General features: G+C 49.1%; 1 protein-coding gene and 1 long non-coding RNA gene across 42 annotated transcripts in view; both read left to right on the forward strand.

The window, feature by feature from the left end:
* The window catches only part of KIAA1217 (KIAA1217 ortholog), a 730,776-nt gene extending 716,695 nt beyond the window's left edge, over positions 1–14,081 (forward strand). For 22 of the 41 annotated variants that reach the window (XM_072749379.1, XM_072749378.1, XM_072749377.1 and 19 more), the window contains 8 exons: positions 837–1,000; positions 1,720–1,884; positions 4,941–5,060; positions 8,661–8,696; positions 8,840–8,917; positions 9,030–10,634; positions 11,175–11,297; positions 12,011–14,081. In XM_072749379.1, the coding sequence (XP_072605480.1) occupies positions 837–1,000; positions 1,720–1,884; positions 4,941–5,060; positions 8,661–8,696; positions 8,840–8,917; positions 9,030–10,634; positions 11,175–11,297; positions 12,011–12,511 (2,792 nt within the window). In that variant the 3' untranslated portion in view covers positions 12,512–14,081. Of the gene's footprint in view, positions 1–836; positions 1,001–1,719; positions 1,885–4,940; positions 5,061–8,660; positions 8,697–8,839; positions 8,918–9,029; positions 10,635–11,174 lie in introns of all 41 variants that reach the window. The other 19 variants (XM_072749392.1, XM_072749391.1, XM_072749393.1 and 16 more) reach the window with 9 other exon arrangements.
* A 6,938-nt stretch (positions 14,082–21,019) lies between these two features.
* Positions 21,020–23,912, forward strand: LOC140597912 (uncharacterized). The gene is made up of 2 exons (XR_011999948.1): positions 21,020–21,114; positions 22,455–23,912. It is a non-coding gene; the product is annotated as an uncharacterized lncRNA (long non-coding RNA).
* The last annotated feature ends 1,349 nt before the right edge of the window (positions 23,913–25,261 follow it).

The following is a 25,261-nucleotide window of genomic DNA, read 5'->3' on the forward strand; positions in this document are numbered from 1 at the left end:
CCTTTCATCAGCAAAGAACCCTTTCCAGCCCCATAGCTGTAGCCAAAACTACATTCTCTTCCTGATTTTGTTTTCTGTTTCATGTGCCTCCCACTTTCCTTCTGGCCCCTCAGTGACTGGATTCCATCCTGACATCCCCTGCATGAACACTTCCTGCTTACACTGTCTTTCAGCCTTCAGAGATGGAGGCTTTTGAGGCCATGCAAGGTGTTCTAGATTTGTCTTTCGTTCTTTTTTTAAGATTTTATTTATTTATTTTGGGGATACAGAGATAGGGAGCAGGGGGAGAAGAAGAGGGAGAGGGACAAGCGACTCCTTGCTGAGCGTAGAGCCCAACCTACAGCTCAATCCCATGATCCTGAGATCATGACCTGAGCTGAAACCAAGAGTCACCGCTTAACTGACTGAGCCACCCTGACACCCTTGGATTTGTCTTTGGGCTCCATAATTCCATCTCCCCAAGTAATATCCAGATTTTTTGTTTAGTAATGATACCTCATACTTGCATTGCATTTACAACAAGCCAGTGAGCACTGTTCCAAATGCTTCATGTATTTTAAGTTATTTCATCCTCACAGCCCCCCAGTAGAGAAGATTACCATAATGGGCACATTTAACAGATGAGAAAACTGAGGCAGAGAGAAGTCAGAAGGTCCTTGTTCAGGACCTTTCTGAGATTTCAAGTGAGTCAGGCTTTTAGGGTCTATACCTTTAATCATCAAACTGTGGAGAGACTAGAAAATGTTAAAGTCAGATTACATCAAGTTTATAGAAATACACTGTTCTGGACGTTATCTTGCAAAGAGATTATTTTTAAATGACACACTGTTTTCCAGAAGACTCTCCAAATTCAGAACAAGACTTGGACAAGCTGGGGGGTAAGTCCCCACCTCCTCCTCCCCCGCCCCCTCGGCGGAGCTACCTGCCAGGATCAGGGCTCACCACCACGAGGTCCGGCGATGTGGTCTACACCAGCAGGAAGGAGAACATCACCGCCAAGGTCTGACGGGTTAAGCACTGGTAAACTGGTCTCTGGGTTCAAATGATACCCTTAGACAAGCTTCTCTCTATTCTCCTTTGGAACACAAAAAGTAGTAAGGCAGAGAAGGAGAGAATTGACTATGCTAAATCACAGGAAGGCCCCACAGATGGGAAAATCTCAGCCAGTGTTATTGGACTAGACTCAGCACCACGAGCTATCCTTACTTGACTTTTAGCTGCGACAATGTAAAATGCAAATCGTGAGCTACTTCCCCCAGCAAGGCGTTGTAAGATTGAAAATGGGGGTAGAAGCAGAAGCAAAAGCAAGGCCATCTTACAAAGCTAAGTGAGATTCTCTCACAGAGTTGTGAGAGTCTGTACAGAAAGCTGTTCAATGAGCTTTAGCTTCCATTTAACTTGGCAAGTTTTGTTGTTTGTGCTAAATGTACGATACAATCGCCAAGGAGATGTAGTATGGGCAGGCCTTTCTCAAAGGCACCAAATGTTGAGTAGTTAGAATTTTATTAAAGGTCTTCGGTCCATTCACCAAAATGGCAGCTTGTACAAACAAAAACCCAAACTAAATGCAAGGGGATATTACAGTCTTTGAACTCGATTCAAAGAGATAGGAGACCAGTGCACCAGCCAGTAAGGGAACCTGTGTTCTTGTGATCTGGCCCTCTTTTTGCCAGCACCTTGAGGTGTTAAGCCAAAATCTGTGATTCGAATCTTCCACAGGCAAGCAGTGATGATGCTGGACCAAGCCCCCAGGCTAGAGCCACCAAATGTCCAACAGAGGAACCTGCTTCTGCCTGGACCCCATCCCCACCACCAGTCGCTACCTCCTCCTCAAAGGATGAGGAGGAAGAAGAGGAAGGGGACAAAATAATGGCAGAACTCCAGGTACGTGCATGAGATGACCAACTGTGGCTCCCTGCCTTCCTATCTTGGACTTTCTGGCTGTGTCTCATGGATTCATTAGCTAGAGAGGGCTGGCAAGGAGCCTTTGGACATAGGCCCCGACAGCTACATCTGGCCATGGCTTCCACTTTTCCAAGATGGCTCTGAACTAGGCTGTCAGGGTACTTCATGACATGTGTAAGGAATGATCATTTCCCCAAACAGCTCAGGACATTTATACAGAAAGCCAACTGCAAGTGTTCCTAGCTCTGCCTGAGAGGATTTACTCTCCTTGCTTTTAGTCTGAAGAGTTGACTTCCTTTCAAAAGTGGTAAAGACAGGGATCAGAAATACCAGCCATTGTCTTGTCTTCCTAAGGATTGATTAAGGCCCACTTCAGCTAGGGTCCCATCCTTTGGTTTTAGTACTTAGAATGGTTGCCCTTAGGTCTTCTGTCCTCCATACCAGGCTCCCATTCCGTGTCAGCATCATCTTTTCAAATATCCTGAAAAGCTGAAGGATTCTATTTCCCATTGTCTTTGGCCTGGTCAAGAAATGATACTTTATTTTCAGTTTGGGATTTTTATTTTTTAACCAATTGGCACAGTCCGTTCATAAGCTTAAGGATGGCAAGCTTTGAGCCAAACTCAAAGCTTATCCCACATTCGAGCCATGGCTGTGAATCTACCCTGTATGTATGTGCTATGAAATTTTCTAACCAAAGACATGCACAATTCCCAAACCGAAGTCTGTTTGGAGAATATTCCATTTTGAGCCATACTTCTTGTAGAATTTTTTTTGCCCTTTGGATGGTCAGATGGTCCAACCAAACCACGTAGGACTCCAAAACCTGTTGCCTGGTCACCAGTGTACTAACAGTTTTGTGCAGGCCCCACAGATCTGCATTCTCCATGTGGAATGAGAGAACTTTCAAACCATGTCATTTCTACCACTACAGCTGTTCTACTTTGCTTTCCTGGGTAATAACTGCCAAAATTGGGCAGTTTGGACTTACGGGGCTGCTGGTTTGATTTGTCGCCATGGGTGAGCCCTTCTGAGCCTCACTAAAACTCCCAGACTGGCCTGGGACATCCCCTCCATCAATCAGATTGCCGGCAGGTTTTTAGAATGGTTAGAGGATGTCATCCACAGATTTACAAGGTTAGTGACATGTTGATAGCATTGAGGTGTCTGTCACTCAGTGATCCAGTGAGGACCCTCTAGCTAATGATACTGGCATGACAAGGTTGCTTGTTGTTGGGGGATCGGTGCTTGTCGGGACCACTCGCTGTGGCATCTGCCCCAAGCATGTTGTGAATTGGCTATGGCCCAGTTTGGTTCACATGGGTGACAAAGCACTAGATGATTTTAAACCTGTACAAGGTGAACCGTCACTAGTAATCCAAGAAGCAGAGACTTTTAAGCTCATGAATAATCCTGCACTAACCCCCCAGACAGAAGTCATTGATTTGTTCGAGCCACTTAGAGCTCTTTGCTTGAGAACATTTGTCAAGCCTAAATATCACTGATGCTTTCTTTGACTGGAAGTTTTCCAAGGCTGGAGTATTTGGCTCCTTGTTGTATTATTGGTGGTTAGAGAATACTGGTGAATGAAGTGCTCTCAGCCTAACTTAGCCGAAGCCAGGCAGCCCTCCTGCTGGGGTAGGGACCCAAGCTCCTGCCTCAGAAAGGCAGCCACGGGCCCTGGACTTAGATGCCCCTGAGGCAGGGCAAGGAGCAGGTGCAGCCCCATAAATATACCTGTGGAACAGCTTTCATGCTCCAGGTTACCAGACATCAGAAGAAGCCACCAGCTCCGAAGCCCAGGGTCTGACAGCCCCATGGAGATGGCAAGTGGCCTTAGTGGGAGCTCCAGGGCCAGCAAGGCCTGGGGGACTGCAAGGGGAGAGCCAGTGCTGCAGGAACTCAGGGAGCCGGCCGAGGATCGGGAGAGCAGGCCAGGGAAGGTCCCAAGCATCGGCTCTATTTATATTTTAGGATCAGTACTGAGATTGTCAACATGGCACGGGCATGGGTCATTCTTTCTGTCCACAGAGTTATTTCCAAAGTACCGTGTTTGACATTAAGAAAATAGGAGGCAATTATCTGGGATTTTTTTTTTTCACTTAAATAACTGGTCTTTAATTCTGGCTGCATATTTGAGTTGTTTGAGGGGAGTTTAAAAAAATAAAAAGGCCTCTAAATGAATTCTGAATTAATTATTCTCTGGGTGACACCTGCATAACAAAATTAATTTTTAACTAGGTGACAGACAGGCAATGGAGTTGAGAACCACTGATGTCAAGAAGCCTGGCTCCTGGGGTCTTCATCTTTTGTGCCCCCATCTGCCCCAGACACTCAGACTGTGCTGTCTGCCCTCTGAGTGGCCTCCGTCACCCAGTGCTCACGTGAGCCGATGTGGGCTCCTCGAACCAAAATTGACAGTTTTCAGGGACAGGGCTAGAGGCTTGGGCTGCGCCGAGGCCATGCAGAATCCTCTGGATACAAAGAGCATCACTTTATTCTAAATGCACTTCCGAACACCCCCAAGCAGGGTGGTACCTGTTACTCCTGCAGATGATGAATTGGTAAGGATTACTTTTGCTAGAAGATTTAAGGGTTGGCAATATCTTGTGCCCTTTTTTTCTATGACCTCAAGAAAGCTGGTTAAAAAAAAAAAGCAAACAAGAAAATGTTGCTTCTTGTTTTAATTCATTTACATAGTCCACTTTTTTTGAAAGATCAAAGCAAGAAGCCCTACTAAGTACAAATCAGATTCACCTTGTACTGAAAGGAAGGGCGTTCTTTTCAAGGCTTCTGTCCATTAATCATGCCGGGGCACAGACGCTAAACAAGCTTTGCCCCTGGCTCAGCGCTCAGCTTTGGTGACCCGAGGCCAAATGCAGAGCCCACTTTTTCCAGGCTCTGCCTCCCTGGCCCGGGTGCCCCTGCATGCAGGGCTGGGCTGAGGTCTCCATGCCTCCAGACCACCTGCCTACTCCCTCCATCCTCCTTGCTGCATGTGGATCCCCGTTAACCTCAGTATTTTAATCCCTTAGGCATTCCAGAAGTGTTCCTTTATGGATGTAAATTCAAACAGTCATGCCGAGCAGTCCCGGGCTGACAGTCACGTTAAAGACACTAGGCCGGGGGCCACAGTCCCACCCAAGGAGAAGAAGGTAACGTGGCGGTGACACATCTGCCACATGGTCCAACAGTCCTTCTTTCCTTGCTCTGACACTAACACTACTCCTGCTTCTGTCCTTCTGTGCCCTCTCTTTTCCTCTCTTGCCTTTTTTTTTTAAACTAATGGAGATACCGCCTGAGGTTTAATCAGAGATTATTCAGTGACCTCTGGGTCCCTCTGCACACCACACAACAGTCTATGGCAGAATTTTAGGCATTATCTTCCCAAATTGTAGAGTATACACCTTGCCAGATTTTTCTAGAACTCTAGAAAAAAAAATAGAAACAGCAATCGAGTATGTAGCACTTTTCCTAATTTTTAACACGTCTTCCAGATCCAACCCACCTACATTAGAAGTAGCAGCAAGCATTAGATTCTTGGAAGAAAACACATGGCGTCGCTGAATGCCCGCCACCATCCAAAGGTGTATCCTCATTGAAACGTACACATACGTATTTGCACACGTGTTCAAGAATGCCAGATAGAATTTTTGCTAACTACTACAAATTCTCAAGCTATACCTTGTGAGACAGTAAGTCCAGTAGAGGTTTAGTGCTAATACACACAATGTGTCATCCTAATGGCTTCAAGACCGATGTCCAGGCTCTGGAACAAAATTCACTGTTATTAGATAAGTGCTTGACCGGGAGGACCTTAGCCTGAATGTTTGAATGTCACCTTTTTAAGTCTGACCTAGAGCCTTTATGATTTTTGCATAAAGAGCCATCTGATCTGAATGAAGCCTCTGACTAAATTTCAGGATTGACAGCTTATCATGACCAACTCAAGTCCTAGCATCTTTCACCAGGAATGTCTATTTCAGAAATTGAAGATACTAGTGTCCCCCAAATGAAGCCAAACAGATCAGCCACAGTGTAGCCTAATAGCTATACCAGGTGGGTACCTCAGTCCCTGTGTAAGAAAGCTCAGTGAGGGAGATAGAGGATCACAAGTCAGAGGGCCATTCTAACATGATTATGTTCAAGAGACGCAGTTCTGAGGCTTCCAGCTTCCAGCTGTGAGGCCCCAAGCAAGGAAGCTGACCTCCTCCTCCCTGCCTCACAGCCATCGCAAAGCCTCCTGCAAACCACATCTGCCACAAAACTGACATATACAACTGTCACAGGGCGGGGCAGGGTGGCGGGGGTTGTCTGTGCACCAGCAGGGGTTTTGAGATTATTATTGATTAATTTTTCTCATGAAAATCTGTTAATTTGAATTGACTCCATGGCATCATATTGGAAATATATTGCCCTTTCAGTCTGTGGGATTGCCCTGCATCGCCTTATTAAAACCAATTCATGAGACGCCCGGGCATATCCTGAGTCACGGGGCATAGCTGGACCAATGTGACTGTTTCTGTCTAAAACACTGACTGAGCCCCGGAAACTTCTTGAAAATCTCTCTAGAGACAATCACTGTGTCGTGGCAATTTGCTAATTGGCTAAAAAGTTACATTAGCTTCCTTGCCTTGTGACTCGAAAGCCATGTCCTTCCGATCTCATTCATCTCAATCAAGAGTCCATCAGATAACAAGTAGGTCTGCGTAGTAAGAGCCTTGTAGGGACTTAAGTGCTCATTTCAGTTAATTGTACTCGGTAGACTGACCTGTTTTGTAATAACCATGAGACTTGTTCCCAAATTTTTATCATTATTAACCTCTCCCTGGTCTATTCATCTACTCTTCTACCAGTCAAATATTTCCTTAAAGTTTTCTCCTACCATCATGAGGTGCTAGCCTAGTACTTCACTTGTATGGGATTTTCCTATAACTATGTCTCTGATTTCGGTTTATTGCCCATATGCATTTTGAGCCTGCTACAAGTTGTCTGAACAATCCAAATCTCAGGGCCTATGAACAGATATTAAGAGGTTTGATTACGTTTTGTGCAGACTCTTGACCATCTGAGGTTATATATAAGATATCATTGTGAGGTTACATGACATTTGTGACCAAGCTGCTCTGGATAAAGTTCATGTACTTGCTTCAATACACTCGTTCTTTTTTCTAGCCCAGTGACAAAAGTGACAGGTCATGTGAAACTTACCCTTGACATCTTTATCTTAGTGGTTTTCATCAGAGTCTTCCTGCTACAACATCTGTTTTAACATATGTATGTCTCTGGGTGACATTTGAAGTACTTAACAATGGGTAAAGCTGGGGCCATGAGCAATCAGAACAGATGCCAGCCCTGACCCCAGGCCATGGGCCAGCAGAACATCAGCTGCACAGGTGTCATACATGTCAATTCCTCGTCCAATTCATGGGTAAATTCTCACTCCAGTCCTACCATGGTACACTAACTCCATGTTTGGAGTTGAAATATTAGGTCAAAATCTCACTTATTCTTCTTAAAACCTTTTACTGGATGTGTTTGTTGTTTAATAATCCAAGTTTAAAATCCCACATTAGACATTATGTTGTTCAACGACACCAGCTGAATCGTTGCACACTTTTGGAGGCTTTATTGGGATGAAGTCAAGCTATACAGGAGGTGTTCAGTGGTGGATGCACCTTGTAGCCTGTATGATGTTTCCTTGTGATTAATACTGACTTTGTTGTTTGTGTGTTATTCCTTGAATGTATATGGACGCTCTTTCCATTTGTAACAGGGCGGGGGGATTGCTCTGGGTTGACTTGGGCGGGGCCTGGTTATTGTGCTTTGTTGTCATTGCTTTAACCAGACAACCTTCTTGGGATTGTGTCTCATCCTGCTGTAACCACCTCCTCCTCTCAGGCTTCGGCAGCAAGAAAAGAGGGCAGTGATGCCTTGGGAGCCACAAGGCACAGCTGTTGTTAGTGTCATGGCAGGGCCCGAGGAAAGTGGTAGACACGTGCCGGGAAAGGCCACGCTTCTTGGTGAAGCACTATCCATATCTGGTCCTCACCGCTGGGTTCTCACGTCCTGAATCTTGGTGAGAGCCTCAGAAATCTACCTTCACTCCATGTCAGAGGATATAGAGACTACAGGCTGAATGACAATGTCACGGCCACCATTTTAGTCTCAAATGTCTGCTCTGGAAATTAGATGATATTTGGGCAACATTTTCATTCTGCATTTGGATTTGATCGCCTTGGGTCTGATTAGTTCGAAGGCTATTGTGACACCTGACTTGGCGAGTCCAAGCATAAACCGCAAGTACCTTTCCAATCTGTCGTTTGCCCAGGAACAAATAATGGGTTTTGTCATCTCCAGATACCACACCCAACAAATGCAGAGTCCTTATAGGACAATTTCCATAAAAGAAGCAGAGATAGTACTGAACTAACTAGCTGGAAGGGACGTGAAACCTCTCCTGGTCTAGTTCCTCGGTGTCTAAGCAAGAAAACTGAGGCCCAGAAAAGTGAAGTAACACAGTTCACTGGCAGGTCTGGATTAGAATCACAACCTTCTGCCTGCTGGGATACTGTACTTTCTACAGCGCCACACCACTCTTCCCGTTTTAGATTCCGCTGAGCTCACAATCAGAGGTTGGAAAGAGAACGCGTTGATATAGAATCGGTCCCCTTATTCTCTTAACTGCTCCCTCACAAAGTCTGAAATACTTACAATCCTTTGCTAATTGAGATTTTCATCTTGTGCAAACACAGGGCATTTTTGGAAGTTGGAGAACAAAGCAACCCAAGGTAAACAGAGCTCTATAGGCTTTGGACTGGTGTGTAACAAATGTGCTTGGCCCGCATGGTTTGGAAGTGTAATTAAAGGAGTTATAGGCCACTTTGGGGGGATGTGGTTTTGTGGAGTAACGTGTCCTACACTGTTCTACCAGAATTTGGGATTTTTCCATGAAGACGTACGGAAATCTGATGTTGAATATGAAAATGGCCCCCAAATGGAATCCCGAAAGGTGAGTTTAGCAGATTTCTGTTCCAACTGATACCACGCAGATTAATTACCTTCTCTGGCAGATCCATTTCTGATTAACGTGTGTGGTTTCCCTCCTCCACTGTCCTTCTCAGGTCACCGCAGGGGCTCTAGCACCTCTTGACCGCCCTAGGTGGGAAATAGCAATGGGGAATAGTCTTTCCGATGCATCAAGAACATCAGAGTATAAAACAGACATCCAAAAGAAGGAACATTCCCTATCCAACAAGAGTTTATTTAGAGACAGTAGAAACTATTCCCAGAAAAACGTGTCTAGGGTCAATTCTGGCCACCCTGGCACTAGTCTGTCAGAGGTCGAAATACACAAAGGACCTAAGAGCTCAGGACCGCAGTACTCTGTATCCGACACTGAGCATCAGAAGATGAATTATGGAAAGACAAAGGAGATGAGTCTAGAAGGAGCAGAAAATACGGATGGGTGTGACCTTCCTTCTCCCACTAGGTCAACCGAATGGAGCCCGTGTGACGTCAAAACTCAAGATCAAGAGGTGCCCGTGACAGAGTTGGGCCAGGTTGTTCTGAGACCCAGGGGGGCGCGGCCCGGGAACATGAACCCCGGAGAGGACGGGGAGTCGGCCCCAGGTTCCCCCACTGAAGACAACGCGACCCCCGACAACATTGCCTTCATGATCACCAAGACCGCTGTCCAGGTTCTCTCCAGCGGGGAGGTCCAAGACATAGTGAGCAAAAAGGGGGAAGACGTGCAGACGGTTAATATAGACGCCAAGAAAGAGACAACTGGCCAACAGGAGGGAGCTGAACACGAGGAGCCAGTCGTGTGCCTGGACAAGAAGCCAGTTATCATCATTTTTGACGAACCCATGGACATCCGGTCTGCGTATAAGAGACTTTCGACCATATTCGAGGAATGTGATGAGGAACTAGAGAGAATGATGACGGAGGACAAGATAGAGGAGGAGGAGGAGGAGGAGGAGAGCGGAGACCCTGCGGTCCAGCACAGCGCGTCGGGGACGGTCCCCGAGGCGGTGGCGGCCGGCAGCCCGGGGCCCGCGCGGCCCGCTGACCGTGACCTGCAGCCGCGCTGCCCGGCGGCCGAGGCTGACACGTCGGGGGGACAGGAGCTGGACAGGAGGGAGCAGGGCAAGTGCAGCCAGGCGGGTTCTCCCGGGGCAGAGAGCAAGGCTGACGGGCCAGACGACCAGTTTGAAAGCCACAAGAAGAAGTTCAAGTTCAAGTTCCCTAAAAAGCAACTGGCGGCTCTCACTCAGGCCATTCGCACGGGAACCAAAACAGGGAAGAAGACCTTGCAGGTCGTGGTCTACGAGGAGGAGGAGGAGGACGGCGCTTTGAAGCAGCACAAGGAAGCCAAGAGATTCGAAATCACTCGGTCCCAGCCGGAAGACACCGCCAAGAGTGTGCTTAGGAGACCAGAGCCACCCGGTCCGGAGGGCTCAACTCTGATTTCCAGAACTGATGAAATTAGAAAAAATACCTACAGGACGCTGGACAGCCTGGAGCAGACCATCAAACAGCTTGAAAACACAATCAGCGAAATGAGTCCAAAAGCCCTAGTTGATACTTCGTGCTGTGCCAACAGAGATTCTTTCGCAAGCTCACCCCACATGGCCCCAGAGGCCTCTCCCCGCTCCCTGCTAGTTCTGGATGAAGCGCCCACTGCCCCAGAGCCCCCCTCGTCCGTACCTTCAACTTCACGTAAGGTATCTTGGTCTGATGGAAAATGAACCGACCCAGCTGCTTTCTTACATCTGCCATAATCACCGTTAGCAACAGGTGTCTTGTGATTTACCTGCTTCCTTTCAGGTGGCTCATTGTGTTTTGTTTTTTGTTTTGTTGGGTTTTTGTTTTTTTGTCTGTTCGCCACGATCCCTCTCTCTCACACTTCCTCCCTCACCTTCAAAACAACAACTAGGTGTCTAACAGCTAATCGATTCTCTTTTTACCTCTGTTGCTGATTGGTGTTGGGTCAACGCAAGGACGCTGGGTCAGTCATTTGCTGTTGAAATGATTGCTCTGATACTCACATTAAAATTCATTTGATCAGTAGTGGAGCAGTTTATTCTGTTTGATTCTTCCAATTAACCCCAGTGGTGTCTCCTGATGTCCGTCTCCTAGATCTGTCCTGCATGTAGGGCTGTGGCTTCTCACGTTGACCTTCTCTGCACACAGTGGGAGGGCCCCGGTGATAACCCACTCATGTGCTTCTCCTTCTTTTCCCCTCCCGCTGCTCCTTCCCCCAGGGCTCCACTGGGACCCCGCAGACCAGCAGGATGCCAGTGCCCATGGGCTCCAAGAACAGACCCGGAAGCCTGGACAAGCCCGGCAAGCAGTCCAAACTGCAGGATCCCCGCCAATATCGTCAGGTAGTTTTACCTTAAACCCAATTTTGGATGGACACTATTGCGGTTAAGAAGCAAGTCACTGACTTAGTTTATACCAAATACTGTGTTTTCTTTGTAAGATACGATTTACATAGACACCCTGGATCTGGGGCATGAAGAAAGTCTAAACACCTTTGTTAAACTTTTCACCACGCTTCTGCATGCTTGCAATAAAACATCTTTTACTTTGTGACTCCCAAGTTTAACTGTTAACACCAGGTGCCAGGCCCATTGGCTTTTCTTTGGTGAATGTAGTGGTTCATCAGAACGCCTTGGGAAACCGAGACAGACCCATCCTTGAGCCGCCCTGAATGTCACCAGTACTAACGTGTAGGCTGCCCGCATTGCATTCAAAGTACATTAACTGTCTATCACGACGCCCCAGCCCCACCCCAGTAACCCCCCAGACGCATGGCCCACCCAGCACCCGGGAACGGTAGTGGGATGACGTGCCTCTTCTCACCAACACTGTTCTTCCTTCTTTCCTGTTCTGCACATCCTCCACTCTGTCCTCTGGGGCTGTCTACCAGGTCCAGTGCAGCACAACAGGACTTAGCTCAGGCCTTGAACTGGTTTGGTTTGGTGTGGTTTGGTTTCTTTTATTTAATATTCTCAGAAGGGCTGTGTTGCCAGAGCCCGTGGATTGATCGTGTTACCAGCTTTCTGACAAACTCTCCTGCCATCTTTATTTACAGGCTAATGGAAGTGCTAAGAAAGCTGGTGGGGACTGTAAGCCTGCTTTCCCCTCCTTACCTGCTTCTAAGATTCCAGCCCTTTCTCCCAGCTCTGGGAAAAGCAGTTCTCTGCCCTCTTCTAGTGGTGACAGCTCTAACTTGCCTATTCCATCTGCTACTAAACCACCGGTTACTTCTAATCCTCTCAGCCCCCAAACAGGACGATCTGCTCCCTCTGCCTCCCTCATCCCCTCTGTCTCTAATGGCTCCTTAAAGTTTCAGAGCCCCACTCATGCAGGTAAAGGCCACCATCTCTCATTCTCACTGCAGACTCAAAACGGCCGAGCAGCCCCTCCCTCCTCCTCCTCCTCCTCCTCCCCGCCCTCCCCCGCCTCCCCCACTTCACTGAATCAAGGTGCCAAGAGCATCAGGACCATCCATACTCCTGGCCTCACCAGCTACAAGGCACAGAATGGAAGTTCAAGCAAAGCCACCCCATCCACAGCAAAGGAGACCTCTTAAAGGCCAAATCCTGTTAGGCACAAGTGGGAGTTACCTTTAAAAAAAAAAATTTTTTTTTTAAACAGTCTTCAACAACTGTTTTCACAAGAGAATGTAACATATTGCTGTACTGTTTGAGGCTTAATGCTAAGTATGTGCTAAATACTGGATGAGTAGATTTCAGTAAAGCTCGTTTGGTTTTGTTTTTTTGGTTTTTTTTTTTTTTTTTTACTTTGTTGCTGTTGTAATTACCTAGTGTTTACTGTCTATATTCAATACCTGTTACATGAAGTAAGCATGTGTTACAAAAAGAGTGGCTGGCAGGAGAGAAGGGTGTGTGTGAGATGGGTGGGGGGGAATGTATTCAGCATGTAAAACATGTATGATTCCAGAATTTTAGTATGTTTTGTACAAAAATATTTTTCATTACGGAGACTAGACGTGAACAGAGAAATACACAAGTGTGACTATACAAATTGTAAAACAGATACTATAATATTTCCTTTTATTTTAGTGTTATTTAGCTTTATTACAGATTTCTATTTTTGTCAAAACTTCATGATTCCTTTCGAGATCCTTTTTGCCAAAAACATTTTGATACTATAGCATTGTACATTTGAAAGTAGTGTGCTAGACCATAAGCCAGTGAACTTCTACACAAGCCAACCCAGAGGCACGTGTAGAAGGCAGTTTATCAAACCTATTGCACTGCCATGAAAATTATGTATAATAATTTGCAGCCCAAAGCAAGCTAGCTTTTTCTTTGCTTTTCTTCTTTTCTTTCTCTTTGTTCCTTTTCTTTCTTTTCTTTTCTTTTTCTTTTCTTAGACATATTGGGATTCTCTAGTTGTTTTCTTTGCAGTATCAAACCCCTTCCTTTGTTTTCGGAGACTGGTAACCCATACTCTTACATTGTGAATTTTAACATGTACACTTCTATATGGTTCTGTAAACTGATAAACTTTTGTACATATATAAATAGACATAAAAAATACTGTATGTGACAGCACAGAGTAGTTTTCCCACACCAAAGTTAATTTTTATGCATGCTTTAAAAATATATCTTGGGATGGGCAGAAATGGGGGCTACCCCGTACATTTTTAAAAAGCAACAAGTTTGCACAGCTAGAGTGTTTTTGTAAATAAATGTATTTGTATAACACAGTCATGTAATATACAGAACTATAAGCAGAGAATTTGCAAATCTAAATAAAGGGCTGCATGCTTATTATTTTTTGTACCTTGTCACTCGAACTACTTCCTAGTCAAAGGACAAACGTAACAACTATTACCGAGTTAAAGGGTTTGGGTTTGAGGAAGTTATAAGTAACATGTAACCGAACACAAACTGGTTTTCGGAAAGCTCTGATTTTCCTCTTCGTGATGAGTTTCTGATTAATTCATTGCAAGTGTGGTGCCTTCTGATATAACCTGCTGACTCTCTTCTCTGTGGCTTCCCCAAGGTTCGGTTCCCAGAAAGCAAACCTGGGTACAGAGTTTCCACCCTCATTGACCGGAGGGCTCATATTACTTTTTCTTTTTTAATTTCCAGTAGAAGTAAAGTAGAAATAAAACATCTTTGTCACTATGATTCTTTTCGAGTTCTCAATTTTAACAAATATTGTTGGTGTAGAGGGACATATGCGAGCTACCATTACACTGTATGTCTTCACTTGAAAAACAGGAAGAACACTTAGTGAAAATAACACCAAGATTATGAATCACAAACAAGAACAATCTCAGGAAACTACTGCTTATTTATTTATTTTTTGCCTCCAAAATATTTAATTTGGTTTGATATAAAGGGCAGATCATTAGTAGTTTAGTACCTGGTTGTTAGAACCCGGTCGTAAGCTTCAAGTGTACGGAGCTGGCGTGCTTTCATCAGAAATAGTATATTCTATCTCTACTCATATTGATTGTAATCTCAGGTTTCAGGGAGGGCTCAGGAAAATCGTCATCTTAGAGCTTTTAGGTATAAAATGTTCCAACACCTCAATCGTGTCCCATAACAACTCAACAACTACACTAGGTTAAGATACATAGAGTAGCCAGCTGACTTGTGCCAGTTTATTTGCTCCTCTGTATGGACAAACTGAGATTTCTTTATAAGCAGCTAACCACAGATGATGGCTCCCGTCCTCAGTTTACCTTCAGACTTCCCAGGGTGCTGGCAAGGATATACAGGTGATGGTCACTTGCTGCTGATGTCATGAAGGATAGGGCGTGTCCCCCAGGTGATGAAAAACTCAACACAGCTCCCAGGCATAACCCTGAGACCCAGCAAAGTGCCACCCACCTCCTCAGGACATTGGAGGGAAACTGAGTCCAGGTGTGCACGGGCTTCCTCTGACATGCTTCACAAAGACACCTTGGTTCCTTTTAACAGCTAAAGTGGGCTGCCTCTCCCCAGCCCCTCTACTTCTCCAAAACAAAACAAAACAAAACAAAACAAAACAAAAAAAAAAAAACAAAAAAAATCCTGACACAGATTGCATTCAATAAAGGTTTGGATTGTTGTCCTTATCCCCACTACACAGATAACTGGACACTGCTCCTGCTCTTAAAATGCTTCCATTTAGTTGTGGAGGGCGTGGCAGAAACATGGGCAGAAACATGTTGAAAATGTCGGGCGAACCCCAAGGGCCTGAGGATGCAGCAGTGAAGATCCAGCCTCCTGAGGCCTTCTCCACAAGATGGAAATGTAGGGAGACACACGCAAAGCTCAGGTCCCCTTGAATCCCCTGGCATTTCTGGAACTTGCTCGTGACACCTGTAGCCATCAGCATTTATGCTCTCTCTCCGCTCATGCCTGGAAGAGCAAATGATAAATGACAAGAGAAACCCAATTGCTAAGCATTTGTAAGGAGGAAAGGGACAGGAAATCTTGAGAGAAGGTAGGTGGGAAGGGATTTTTTTTCTTTTAAATGTTGAAGCCCTGGGATTAGCAAGAATCGTTTAGAACCAGAGCTCTGTCCTGCCACAGACATCGTCTCCTCTCAGACCTAATGTGAAAGGGGAGGAAAGTGGCTGATTGCCAGTGGGATACACCCTGGCAGCAGAAGAACCCAAGAAAGCCCAATCTTGCATTCAGGATAAATTCGCCTCATGTCCCAGGTTTTCAAACTTGGCTGCACCCTGAGATCCCATGGGAAGTTTTTTAAAAAGCTGAGACCTGGGTCCCACCCACAACGATTCTTAAGTAGAGGGACAGAGGCTCTGTCTGTGCAGGGGATTATCCAGCCTTTCTAGGTGATTCTAAAAGGACACCCCAGCTGAGAAACCAGGTCTCAAACTAGGAAAGTAGAGGCCCCAAAAGTGATGAGAAGATGCTGTTTCTTAAAAATAGAAGGTGACTTTTACCTCCAAGATAGCAGATTCAAACTTGAAAAGCATTTTATTTTTCAAGCTCTCCAACTGTATATATATGACACTGGAATCAATGGACACCGTCTTTCCCTCCAAGTGTTGCTTGGTGCATCTAAAGCTTTGCTTGTATTTTGACCCTTCCAGGGCCGCCAGGTCTCCCAACACGGGCTACATTTAGGGCTTGTTTTGTTTGCAGGTAGCTAAGAATTATAGTTCTCAAGTGCCCTTGGAGTTGGAATAATTTAAGGATCTGACGTCAAGAAAGTACCATTGCAGCTCTTCCTTTAGCCTCTGGAGACGAAGGGAGTCCCCACAGTGGCTCCGAATAGTTGGTTTAAATGAGACATTTCAAGTGTCCTCATTACGGAGGTCCCACCTGCTGGCGAATACCAATTTAGTGATGTTTCAAATGGTGCATCTAGGTCTCTATTTGAGATATTATGGATGTATAAAGCCAAAAAAAGAAAAAAAGCCAAAAAGTGCAGAACCATGTTTTTGGGGGAGGGACTGGTGGGAAGGTGGCCCACATAGATCTGAAAACAATTCTGCTGATATGGGATCTCAGGACAGGGCAGAGAGTTCAGAAGCCTGTGGTGAGCAGAGGAGGACCAGGCAGGAGAAGCCTGCCTTCACTTCGACTTCACCCTGGTCCAGTGAGAAGGTCAGAGGGTGGTGTGCAGGCTCCCAGACTCAGGTTAGAAATGTAGGCAGGGCCAGGCCCACACCCAGGGGGCTCCTCCCCTCCAAGAGCCCCAAATCCCTCCCTGAGAGGTCCATCCCAGGGCCTTAACCCAGCTCTCAGACCCCAGCCACCCTCTTTCTTTCAAAGCAGACCCTCTGCAGCGCCTTGTCGTGGTCGTCACCCCTAACCCCCCAAGCCCCACCGGCCTCCACTCCCACTGCGCCCTGAAATGCCTTCCTTCGGTGGCACCAATGCCCCTATATCATGACACCCAGTACACACTTTTCAGTCCCAAATTTGGCTTTAGAAGATTTACCCACAAATATTCCACATTAAACAAATGAGATTAAGTCCCTTTTCTATTGATAAAGGGCAGTGGGGACCAACCTTGCACCCTGACCAGTGAGTAGACCTCCAACAGGGCAGAAGGAACACAGATGAGCAAAAACACTGGCGAGCAACAGTGCTGTGGTTCCCTCTGGGGGAGGGGGGGTGCCTGGAATGCTCTCTCGGAGGCAGGCTTGCTTAATCCTACTCTGTTGGAGCCAACGCTGAAAGTGGTTTAAGCGTTGCCTCTGGGGCAGATCAGATCTAAGATTCCAGACATAAGAGTCCTTAGATCTGTAAGGATGGCAAAGCTGTCTTTGACCTGTTGGGTCTCCTTTCTTGGGTGTCTATCCCCGTTGGATTTTGTGCTTATTGGACTACATGCACCAGAGCCAGTCTCAGGCCTCAGCACCTCTTTCCCCCACATGCCTGGTGTCCTCTGACACAGAAAGGGCCTCCCGGGCAGGGCCCCTGTTCCTTCTGAAGCAGAAGGCCCTGTCTACCCCCTGGACCTTGAGAAGTGGGTTGCGGTTTTTGTTGTTGTTGTTTTATTTTGTTTACCCCAAGAGCTGGAGAAAACCAAACCAAGAGCATCTATTTTACTCCCAAGAAAGAGTTCACTAAGCCAGAAATGGAGTCAGGGAAGGAGACGTTTTGGGAACCAGTAGATCACAGCATGGTGATGCCAGCAGACTCCTTCATTTCCACGGAGGAATAGAACTGTGCGGTGGAATGGTAGAATTTTGGTAGAATTTTGGTGGTAGAATTTTGCCAGCTCTGACACACCTTGCACGTTGTGGAGAGAGACTGTTCTTTCACTGAGTGACTCCAGAGGCCATGCCCTCCTCTGCCCTGCCACTTCTTTAAAATTCCGTAAAGGAGGCGCTCCAGAGGGAAGCAGGGCCTCCCTGCCTTCCTGCCCTCCGGGTCAGCTCAAGCCGCCCTCCTGCCTGCTCCGCTGCCTGAATCACAAGTTGCTCCTCCGCCTGGGTTCCTCTCCAGGAAGCCTGGGTCAGGGCACCCTCTCATCCACAGCATTTAGGGGTGTCAGAAGTGGATGGTGGTGTGAGTATAGGAAGTATAGGAATTAATGGATATGCACGCACGCACACACACAGGCGCCCCGAGCAGGACCTGCTAAAACCCACGCAGGACCTTGCTCTTCTGTGGAGGCACAGGCTGGTGGAGAGGGAATGGGAGGCCCATGCTGTTCCCACCCCTCCTGTCACCCACCGAGAACACTTCATAATCCCTAAGATCCTATAGGGTTTTAGGAAAACAACCGCTCCCCTGCTGCCACCTGATGGTCATGTCTGGAACTTTCTCACTGAGTCCATCAACTTCCTTCGTCTGTCTTGGCCACAGCTTCATTTTATTTTTTCTAAGGATTTTATTTATTTATTCATGAGGGACACAGAGAGGGAGGCAGAGATACGGGCAGAGGGAGAAGCAGGCTCCCCGCGGGGAGCCCGATGCGAGGCTCGATGCGGGGACCCCGGGATCACGACCTGAGCCAAGGCAGATGCTCAACCCACCAGCAGCCTGCGGCCCTGGCCCTGGATGAAAGTGTGAGGTCGGGGCCATCTGTCCTCCTCCCAGGGTCTCTCTGAACCCCTCACTACGTCTCATGGCTCCTGTTTGGGAGAGGGATGGTAAATGAAGGAACGAGAAAATTCGAGCGCCGTGGGGAAGAGGAGGAGAGGAGGGCGGCGTGTCAGCGAGGAGCCCAGCGTCCAGGGGTGGGCTCCCCGGCATCGGAGGCGGGACTCACGGGCCTCAGCTGTTGGGGCGCGACGGTGCTGGGAGGGCACCGGGGAGATGAGGCCGCGAGGGAGGGCCCCCAGAGGACCCGAGACCGGTGGCCGTCACATTTCCGCCTGCTGGAGTCAACAGGTGATTGCAGGTACCTTAGGGGGAAGGGAATGCAAGCTCTTTATCCATGAGTGGGTAAGGAGCTGTGGTCTATGCATGCAGTGGAATGTTCCTCAGCCCTTAGAAACGATGAATACCCACCATTTGCTCCGACGTGGATGGGACTGGAGGGTATTATGCTGAGTGCAGTAAGTCAATCGGAGAAGGACAAACATTATATGGTCTCATTCATTTGGGGAATATAAATAATAGTGAAAGGGAATATAAGGGAAGGGAGAAGAAATGTGTGGGAAATATCAGAAAGGGAGACAGAACATAAAGACTCCTAACTCTGGGAAACGAACTAGGGGTGGTGGAAGGGGAGGTGGGCGGGGGGTGGGGGTGACTGGGTGATGGGCACTGAGGGGGGCACTTGACGGGATGAGCACTGGGTGTTATTCTGTATGTTGGCAAATTGAACACCAATAAAAAATAAATTTATTTTTTTAAAAAAAGGAATGCAAGCTCTTTCCGAGGGCTGCCGGGCTCTGCTGCACACCCACCGCCCCCCCACCCCACCCCCCACCCCCCGGCGCACAGACCCTGCCTGCCTGCCCGGGTCCCAGGCCCTCCAGCCCGTGGCGGGTAGCGTGCCCCGAGCCCCGTGGGGGCGGGGGGTGGGGGTACGGGGACTGCCCTGCACCCGGGAGTCACGGGCTTCCGCAAACGGGGACAGATGCTGCCCTGGCATCGTTCTGAAGGGCTGCTGCCGGTCCGTCCCTCGTCCAGGCCCTCAGACCTGGCACCGGGTGAAAACCCGGGCCACACCGAGCCGGACGGGTCGTCGCTGGGATGGGCGGGGCCCCCGTTCACATGGGGAGACGTCTGGAGACACTCTGGGTTCTCACAACCGGGGGTGGCCGTGGGGGTGCCGCTAGCACCTGCTGGGGAGACGTCAGGACAGTGCACAGGCCAGCACCCACAGCACGGAGCGGCCGGCCCAGGGGCTTCGGCCCAGCACCCACCTTGGCTGGCATGTGCTTTTGTTTCTTTATGATTTCATTTATTCGGGCAGCCCGGGTGGCGCAGCGGTTTAGCGCCGCCTTCAGCCCGGGGTGTGATCCTGGGGACCGGGGATCGAGCCCCACGTCGGGCTCCCTGCATGGAGCCTGCTTCTCCCTCTGCCTGTGTGTCTGTCTCTGTCTGTCGTGAATAGTCTTTTTAAAAATCTTTAGAATAAAAAGATTTCATATATTCATGAGAGCCACAGAGGGAGGCAGAGACACAGGGGGGGAGAGAAGCAGACTCCCCGCGGGGAGCCCCATGCGGGACTCAATCCCAGAACCTTTTTTTTTTTTTTGCAGTCTTCAAATATTTTTTTATTGGATGGCCACGCGTTGCCTTCATTTATTCTATTTCAAATCACTGTTCATTTACTTTTGTGAAAACACTGCCTGCATTTTCTAATACAAAAAAAAAAAAAAACCTAAAAATTGTTTCAGGAATGTAGAGAAATATCCAACGTAAACAGCGAAAAAGTGCACCATAATTACTGCTGCACTGCAGTCATTTCTGCACTTTCCATGTTTCTTAAATGACTATCTTGTCTGATAACACACAATATAAAGAGCAATTATGAAAAACAGACATTTACATATACTTCGAAAGTCTTACTGAGAATATCCTGTTGGCTTTGGATGACCAACCACAGGCGCAGCCGCAGGGGCGGGACGTGCATATGCCTGCTGGTTCCTGCCACCCAGCATATTGGGAACGTTGCTGCTTCCATGCTGCTGAGGGCTGGCATCGGGCCCTGGGCCCAAGGCAGGCGCTGACCCCCCGAGCCGCCCGGGCCCCGCTGGCCGGGACCTACCCCACCTCGCCTCCGCAGGGCCCCCAGGACAGGGCCCGGGCCTACTACGCTGTCCCCTTGGAGGGAAACCCCTACACGGGCGGTTGACCGCACACAGGTGGCCTCCGATGGCGGAGGGAAGAGGAGGTGCCTGCCGGCCCCTGCGCACCTGGCCTCCTTCCTCCGGCCCCTCTCGGGGGCCCGCACAACGTGGCCTTTTCAAACTGTGGCCCCTTCCTGATTGCTTTGACACGAGCGCCCCTGTTTTGGTGGGGTTGGAGGGGAGCGAGCAGGCCGCGGCGGGGCCCCAGCTGTCCCGGGCTCGCCCCCCGGTCGCGGCCTGGGAGCAGCCAGGTGAGTCCCCTGTGGGGCGCGAGCCCCCGCGGAGGCCGAGGGCGCCGGGGCCGCGCTACCCGCCAGGGCCAGCAGGTGGCACTGCGGCCCCGGCCCGGCTCGGCGGCCCGGGGAAGACCCGAGAGGCGTCCCGCGCCTGCGGCCCCGCTCTGCAGCCCCGCGGGGGTGTGAGCCGCTCTCCTGAGGCAGGTGTGGCTGGGAGGGGGGGCAGGTGGCCCGAGGAGACCCCCTCAGCAGCCGGGCACTGAGCAGTGGCGGCCGGGGGGCCTCCGGGCCGGGCCCGGGCGGGGCGGAGAGCAAGGCGGCGGGGTGCCCCGGGAGCCTCAGGGGAGGGGGCACCTGCGTGCGTCCGAGCCCCCCTGCCCCCGCGCCGCCCGGGTTCCCGGCAGCTTCGGAGGCCCGCGGCCAGTTCCGAGGCACCCTCAGCTCTTTCCTTGAATACTCGGGGAGGGGGTGCCCCTGTGTAGACATGCTACATCCCAGCAAGCTCCCAGCGCCCCAGGGAGTCCCGCGGGGGTGTCCCCTCTGCAAAATCGCACGCGGGAGCTACAGGCAGGACTCCCAGAGGCCCTGTTCCCTGACAAGTGAGGGGGCGTCTAGAGGAGAAGGTCACCTCTTCCCAGGGTGACCTTGAGATCCCTCACAAATGCTGTGGGAACCCCAAGACACAGAAACGGCTCCTTGGAGAAGGCTGGTGAGAAAACCCTCACGGGGGAGCCGGCCTGTGAGCCGAGTCTGGATGGGTGGGCAGGAAGGAAGGAGCCAAGAAGTGGATGACGGTCTGGTGCTACGTGGGTGGCCGCCAGGTGCCACCTGGGGGGGGCCGGTATGGGGAGCAGCCTGTGGCCTGAAGGGGAGACTGGCTCCTGGGCGCTGTGCTCAGAGGTTTTCTCTAATAACGAGTCCATCTCGACCAGCCTCTAATTACTCTGGCTCTTTGCCCCTAGAGGAGGCCCTGGCCACACCACAGCCACCTGACATCACCCTTGGGACTTTAAGAGTGTGACTGCCCCACTGCTGACCTGCCCCAAGGGCACTAAACCTGCACTGCCAGCAGTTCTACTGTGTCCCTCCTGGGAGACAATTTGGCAATGGTGTGAGGTCCCGGGGGGAACTCAGTGATGTCCTCAGAGAACTCAAAGTCTGGCAGGAAACACAAAACAAAAAATAGACCCAAACCACCGTGTAGGGCCGAGGTTGGGGTGGGCAGGAGCGTGGAGCAGGATGGCCCTCGCTCACCTAACAGGGGGGAAAAGAAAAGAGAAGCAAGGCAAGGAGAAACCATATTTGGCTGGGCTGGTGCCTTAGGGAGGGAGCAGAGGCGACGTCATAAAGGTTGGGTGGAGTCCTATTAAGAAAGGTCTTGCATGCCAAGCAACAGAATTAGTCAAGTTCTATGTAGGCAAAAGGAGAGTGTTCATGGATTTTAAACAAGAAACTGGTGCAGCTGGCATCTTTGAAAGCATTTTGGAAACGTGGTGGGGATGGGTGAAAGCAGGTGGAGGCTCACAAGTGTGAATTGTTGGCAGGACGACAACAAGGAGGACAGACCATAGAAATTAATAGGAAGAAGGACTCCATCGGTGCCTAATCGGATGTGTGGGGACAGTTCCCATGTGGCCCCGAGTCTCCGTTCTCCTACCCTGTCATTCCACCTCTGCTTTCTGCAAAATTAAATTACCCTGCTCACCCGTGAATGACATTCAGGAAAGTCTCTGAATCCCATCGACATTATGCACCAAGCGCATTTTCCTCATTCTGTTGCCATAGCAATGCCAGGTGCTTCTGGCAAGATGGTGGCACTGAGAAAAATTGACAATATTTTAAAAAACAAGACGCTTTTTTTTTCTAAACGGTAGACCAAGGTTTTGAAACATTAAATCAGTTACTTTCTCAAGTGCAGTCGCATCGAAGGAGTACAGACCTCCCAGCAAAAGCTTTGGTGCTTTCCTGGCTGTCTCAAGGAACCACTATTGTGGGGGTAACCACCTGGGGGTAACACCCCTGAGGTCTAGCTGCCCCCTTCTGGTCGCCGCCAGAACTGTCCTGCCTTTCCTGTTTCCCCACTTCTGGGAAGCCCTACGGTGGGGACAGCAGCTTGTTCTGGGAAGAAGAGCAGAGGCCCTCAGTTAAAGACCTGTGTGGCCTGCAGCCCAGCTGACAAGCAAGCTTCCCCGCGGATGCAGGCAGCGGGAGGCCGATGGGGAGCCCAGGCTGCCCCCGGCCTCTCAGTGACGGCCACTGAGGCCTCCAACAAGAAATGGGTCTCTGTCAGGCCATCTTCCTGTCGCAGAATAGGAAAAGACCAGGCATTGCCTGGAGTAAGGGACCAGATCAGCTTACTGCCCCCAAGACCTTTCCCTATATCCCTCCCAGCGGGAAAGGGGCTGGGAAATGGCACCTGAGGGGAGGTGCCCATTATTCCAGGGACGGGGGAGAGGAAGGAGAGAAGGAGGCTGAGAAGAACTGACACTGGGGCTGATGTCATGGTGGCCAGTGTGGGCCTGAAGTCAGGAGGAGTCGCAGCAATATCAGTGGTAGCTTCCAGAAGCTGAGAAGCATCAACGAGGAAAGAGAGGCTGAGTCAAAGAAGAATCCCGGGGATGTCCGCAGAGCCAGAGGGTCACCCATGAAGATGCACTGAGGAAAACAAGGGAGATTGTCCTAGAATGTGGTGACGGAATGACAGCCCTGGGCTCACGTCTGATTTTACGGATCTGGCGTATTCGGGCTGTCTGTCTTGTTTTTAAGAAATTGTGTGCACGGCGTGATTGTTGGGATTTCAAGTAGGGACTGAGCTTGGCGGTACGATTTAGTTGGAAAAACTGCAGCTGACTAAAGTAGGAGTAACTAAAGTTGCAAGTAACTCAAATCATGTTTAAATGATGTATGTTTGGAAGTGTTTAAACTGTCAAAAGTTGTGCTCTGTATGCCCTCTATATTTCCTTGACACACCTCACCCAGTAAATTCTCTCATTTTAGAAAAACCTCAGGTGGCTAGTAGATTTTATTCAGCCACATAACACTAACCTGATGTTTGCATTTACTGTTGTGCAAATTACAAAGGGAGAAATCTCTGAGTTTTTTAGAAAGATTTTATCTATCGATCTCTTTATTTAGAGCATGAGCAGGGGGTGGGGCAGAGGGAGAGGGAGAGAGAATCCCAAGCCGACTCCATGAGGAGTGCAGAGCCTGAAGCAGGGCTCTATCCCAGGACCCTGAGATCATGACCTGAGCCGCAATCAAGAATTGGATGCTCAACCGACTAAGCCACCCAGGCACCCTGAGTTTTATAACTTCTAAGATTCTGTGTTACTAAGACAAAAACCGGAACCACTGGGCTCAATTTGATGGAGTCAAGTGCCACTGTTAGGTATTCAAGCACACTGGGGGGATCTGACCTGCTGGAACATTTTGCACTCCTAGCTGCATAGTCTTAGACAAATGCCTGAATGCCTCTGTCTCCTCATCTGCAAGAGAGGGACAAAATTCTGCTCTATCATCTAGGAGTCAGCTGCACACAATAGAAAATCCCAAGTAAGATGGCTTAAACCAGAGAGAAGTCTATTCCTCCTGTGTCCAAGCTGCCCAGACCTCAGGCCCACAGCTGGTGTGGCAGTCCTCGGGGTGACAGGGGCAGCCTCCACCACGGGAAGCTCACTTTCCTGCATTACCTCCTGGTGTAAGAGGGCTTCCAGAGGGGATCCCTGGGTGGCTCAGTGGTTTAGCACCTGCCTTTGGCCCAGGGCACAATCCTGGAGTCCTGGGATCGAGTTCCACGTCGGGTGAGAAATCACCAGTCCCTGGTGAGAAATCTACACACACAGGGAGATTACCTTGCTCATTCCTTCTTTGATTGGGGGTGAATCCTTCTGTGTTCCCCTCCATTTAAAGACAGTTGCTGGAAGTTGCATGAATCACATCTTCTGGACAGTGGGTGAGAACTTCGTCATCTGGCCGCCCCTTGGCTGGGAGAGAGGCTGGGAAGTCGTCTTGCCAGATGGATGCTGGGAAATAAGCAAGACTGCGCCACAATCTGTTTCACTGGGCAACTGTGAGAATCAATGTGTTGATGTATAGAAAACATGTAGAATGGTTGGTAAGCATCACACCGGGAGTGGTGGCTACAGGCGGCTGGCTCAGGGAAGTGTAAATCAAAAGAGCTGCCTCTTCAATAGTCTTTTCTATTCTTTCTTTCCTTTAAAAAAAAAAAAAAGATTTTATTTCTTTCTTGGAGAGAGAGAGAGAGAACGAGCAAGGTATTGGGGGGCAGAGGGAGAAGCAGACCCCCCACTGAGCAGGGAACCGATCCAGGGCTTGATCCCAGGATCCCGAG

Source organism: Vulpes vulpes, chromosome 2 (assembly GCF_048418805.1).
Source record: "Vulpes vulpes isolate BD-2025 chromosome 2, VulVul3, whole genome shotgun sequence".
In the NCBI taxonomy this organism is placed as follows: Eukaryota; Metazoa; Chordata; class Mammalia; order Carnivora; family Canidae; genus Vulpes; species Vulpes vulpes.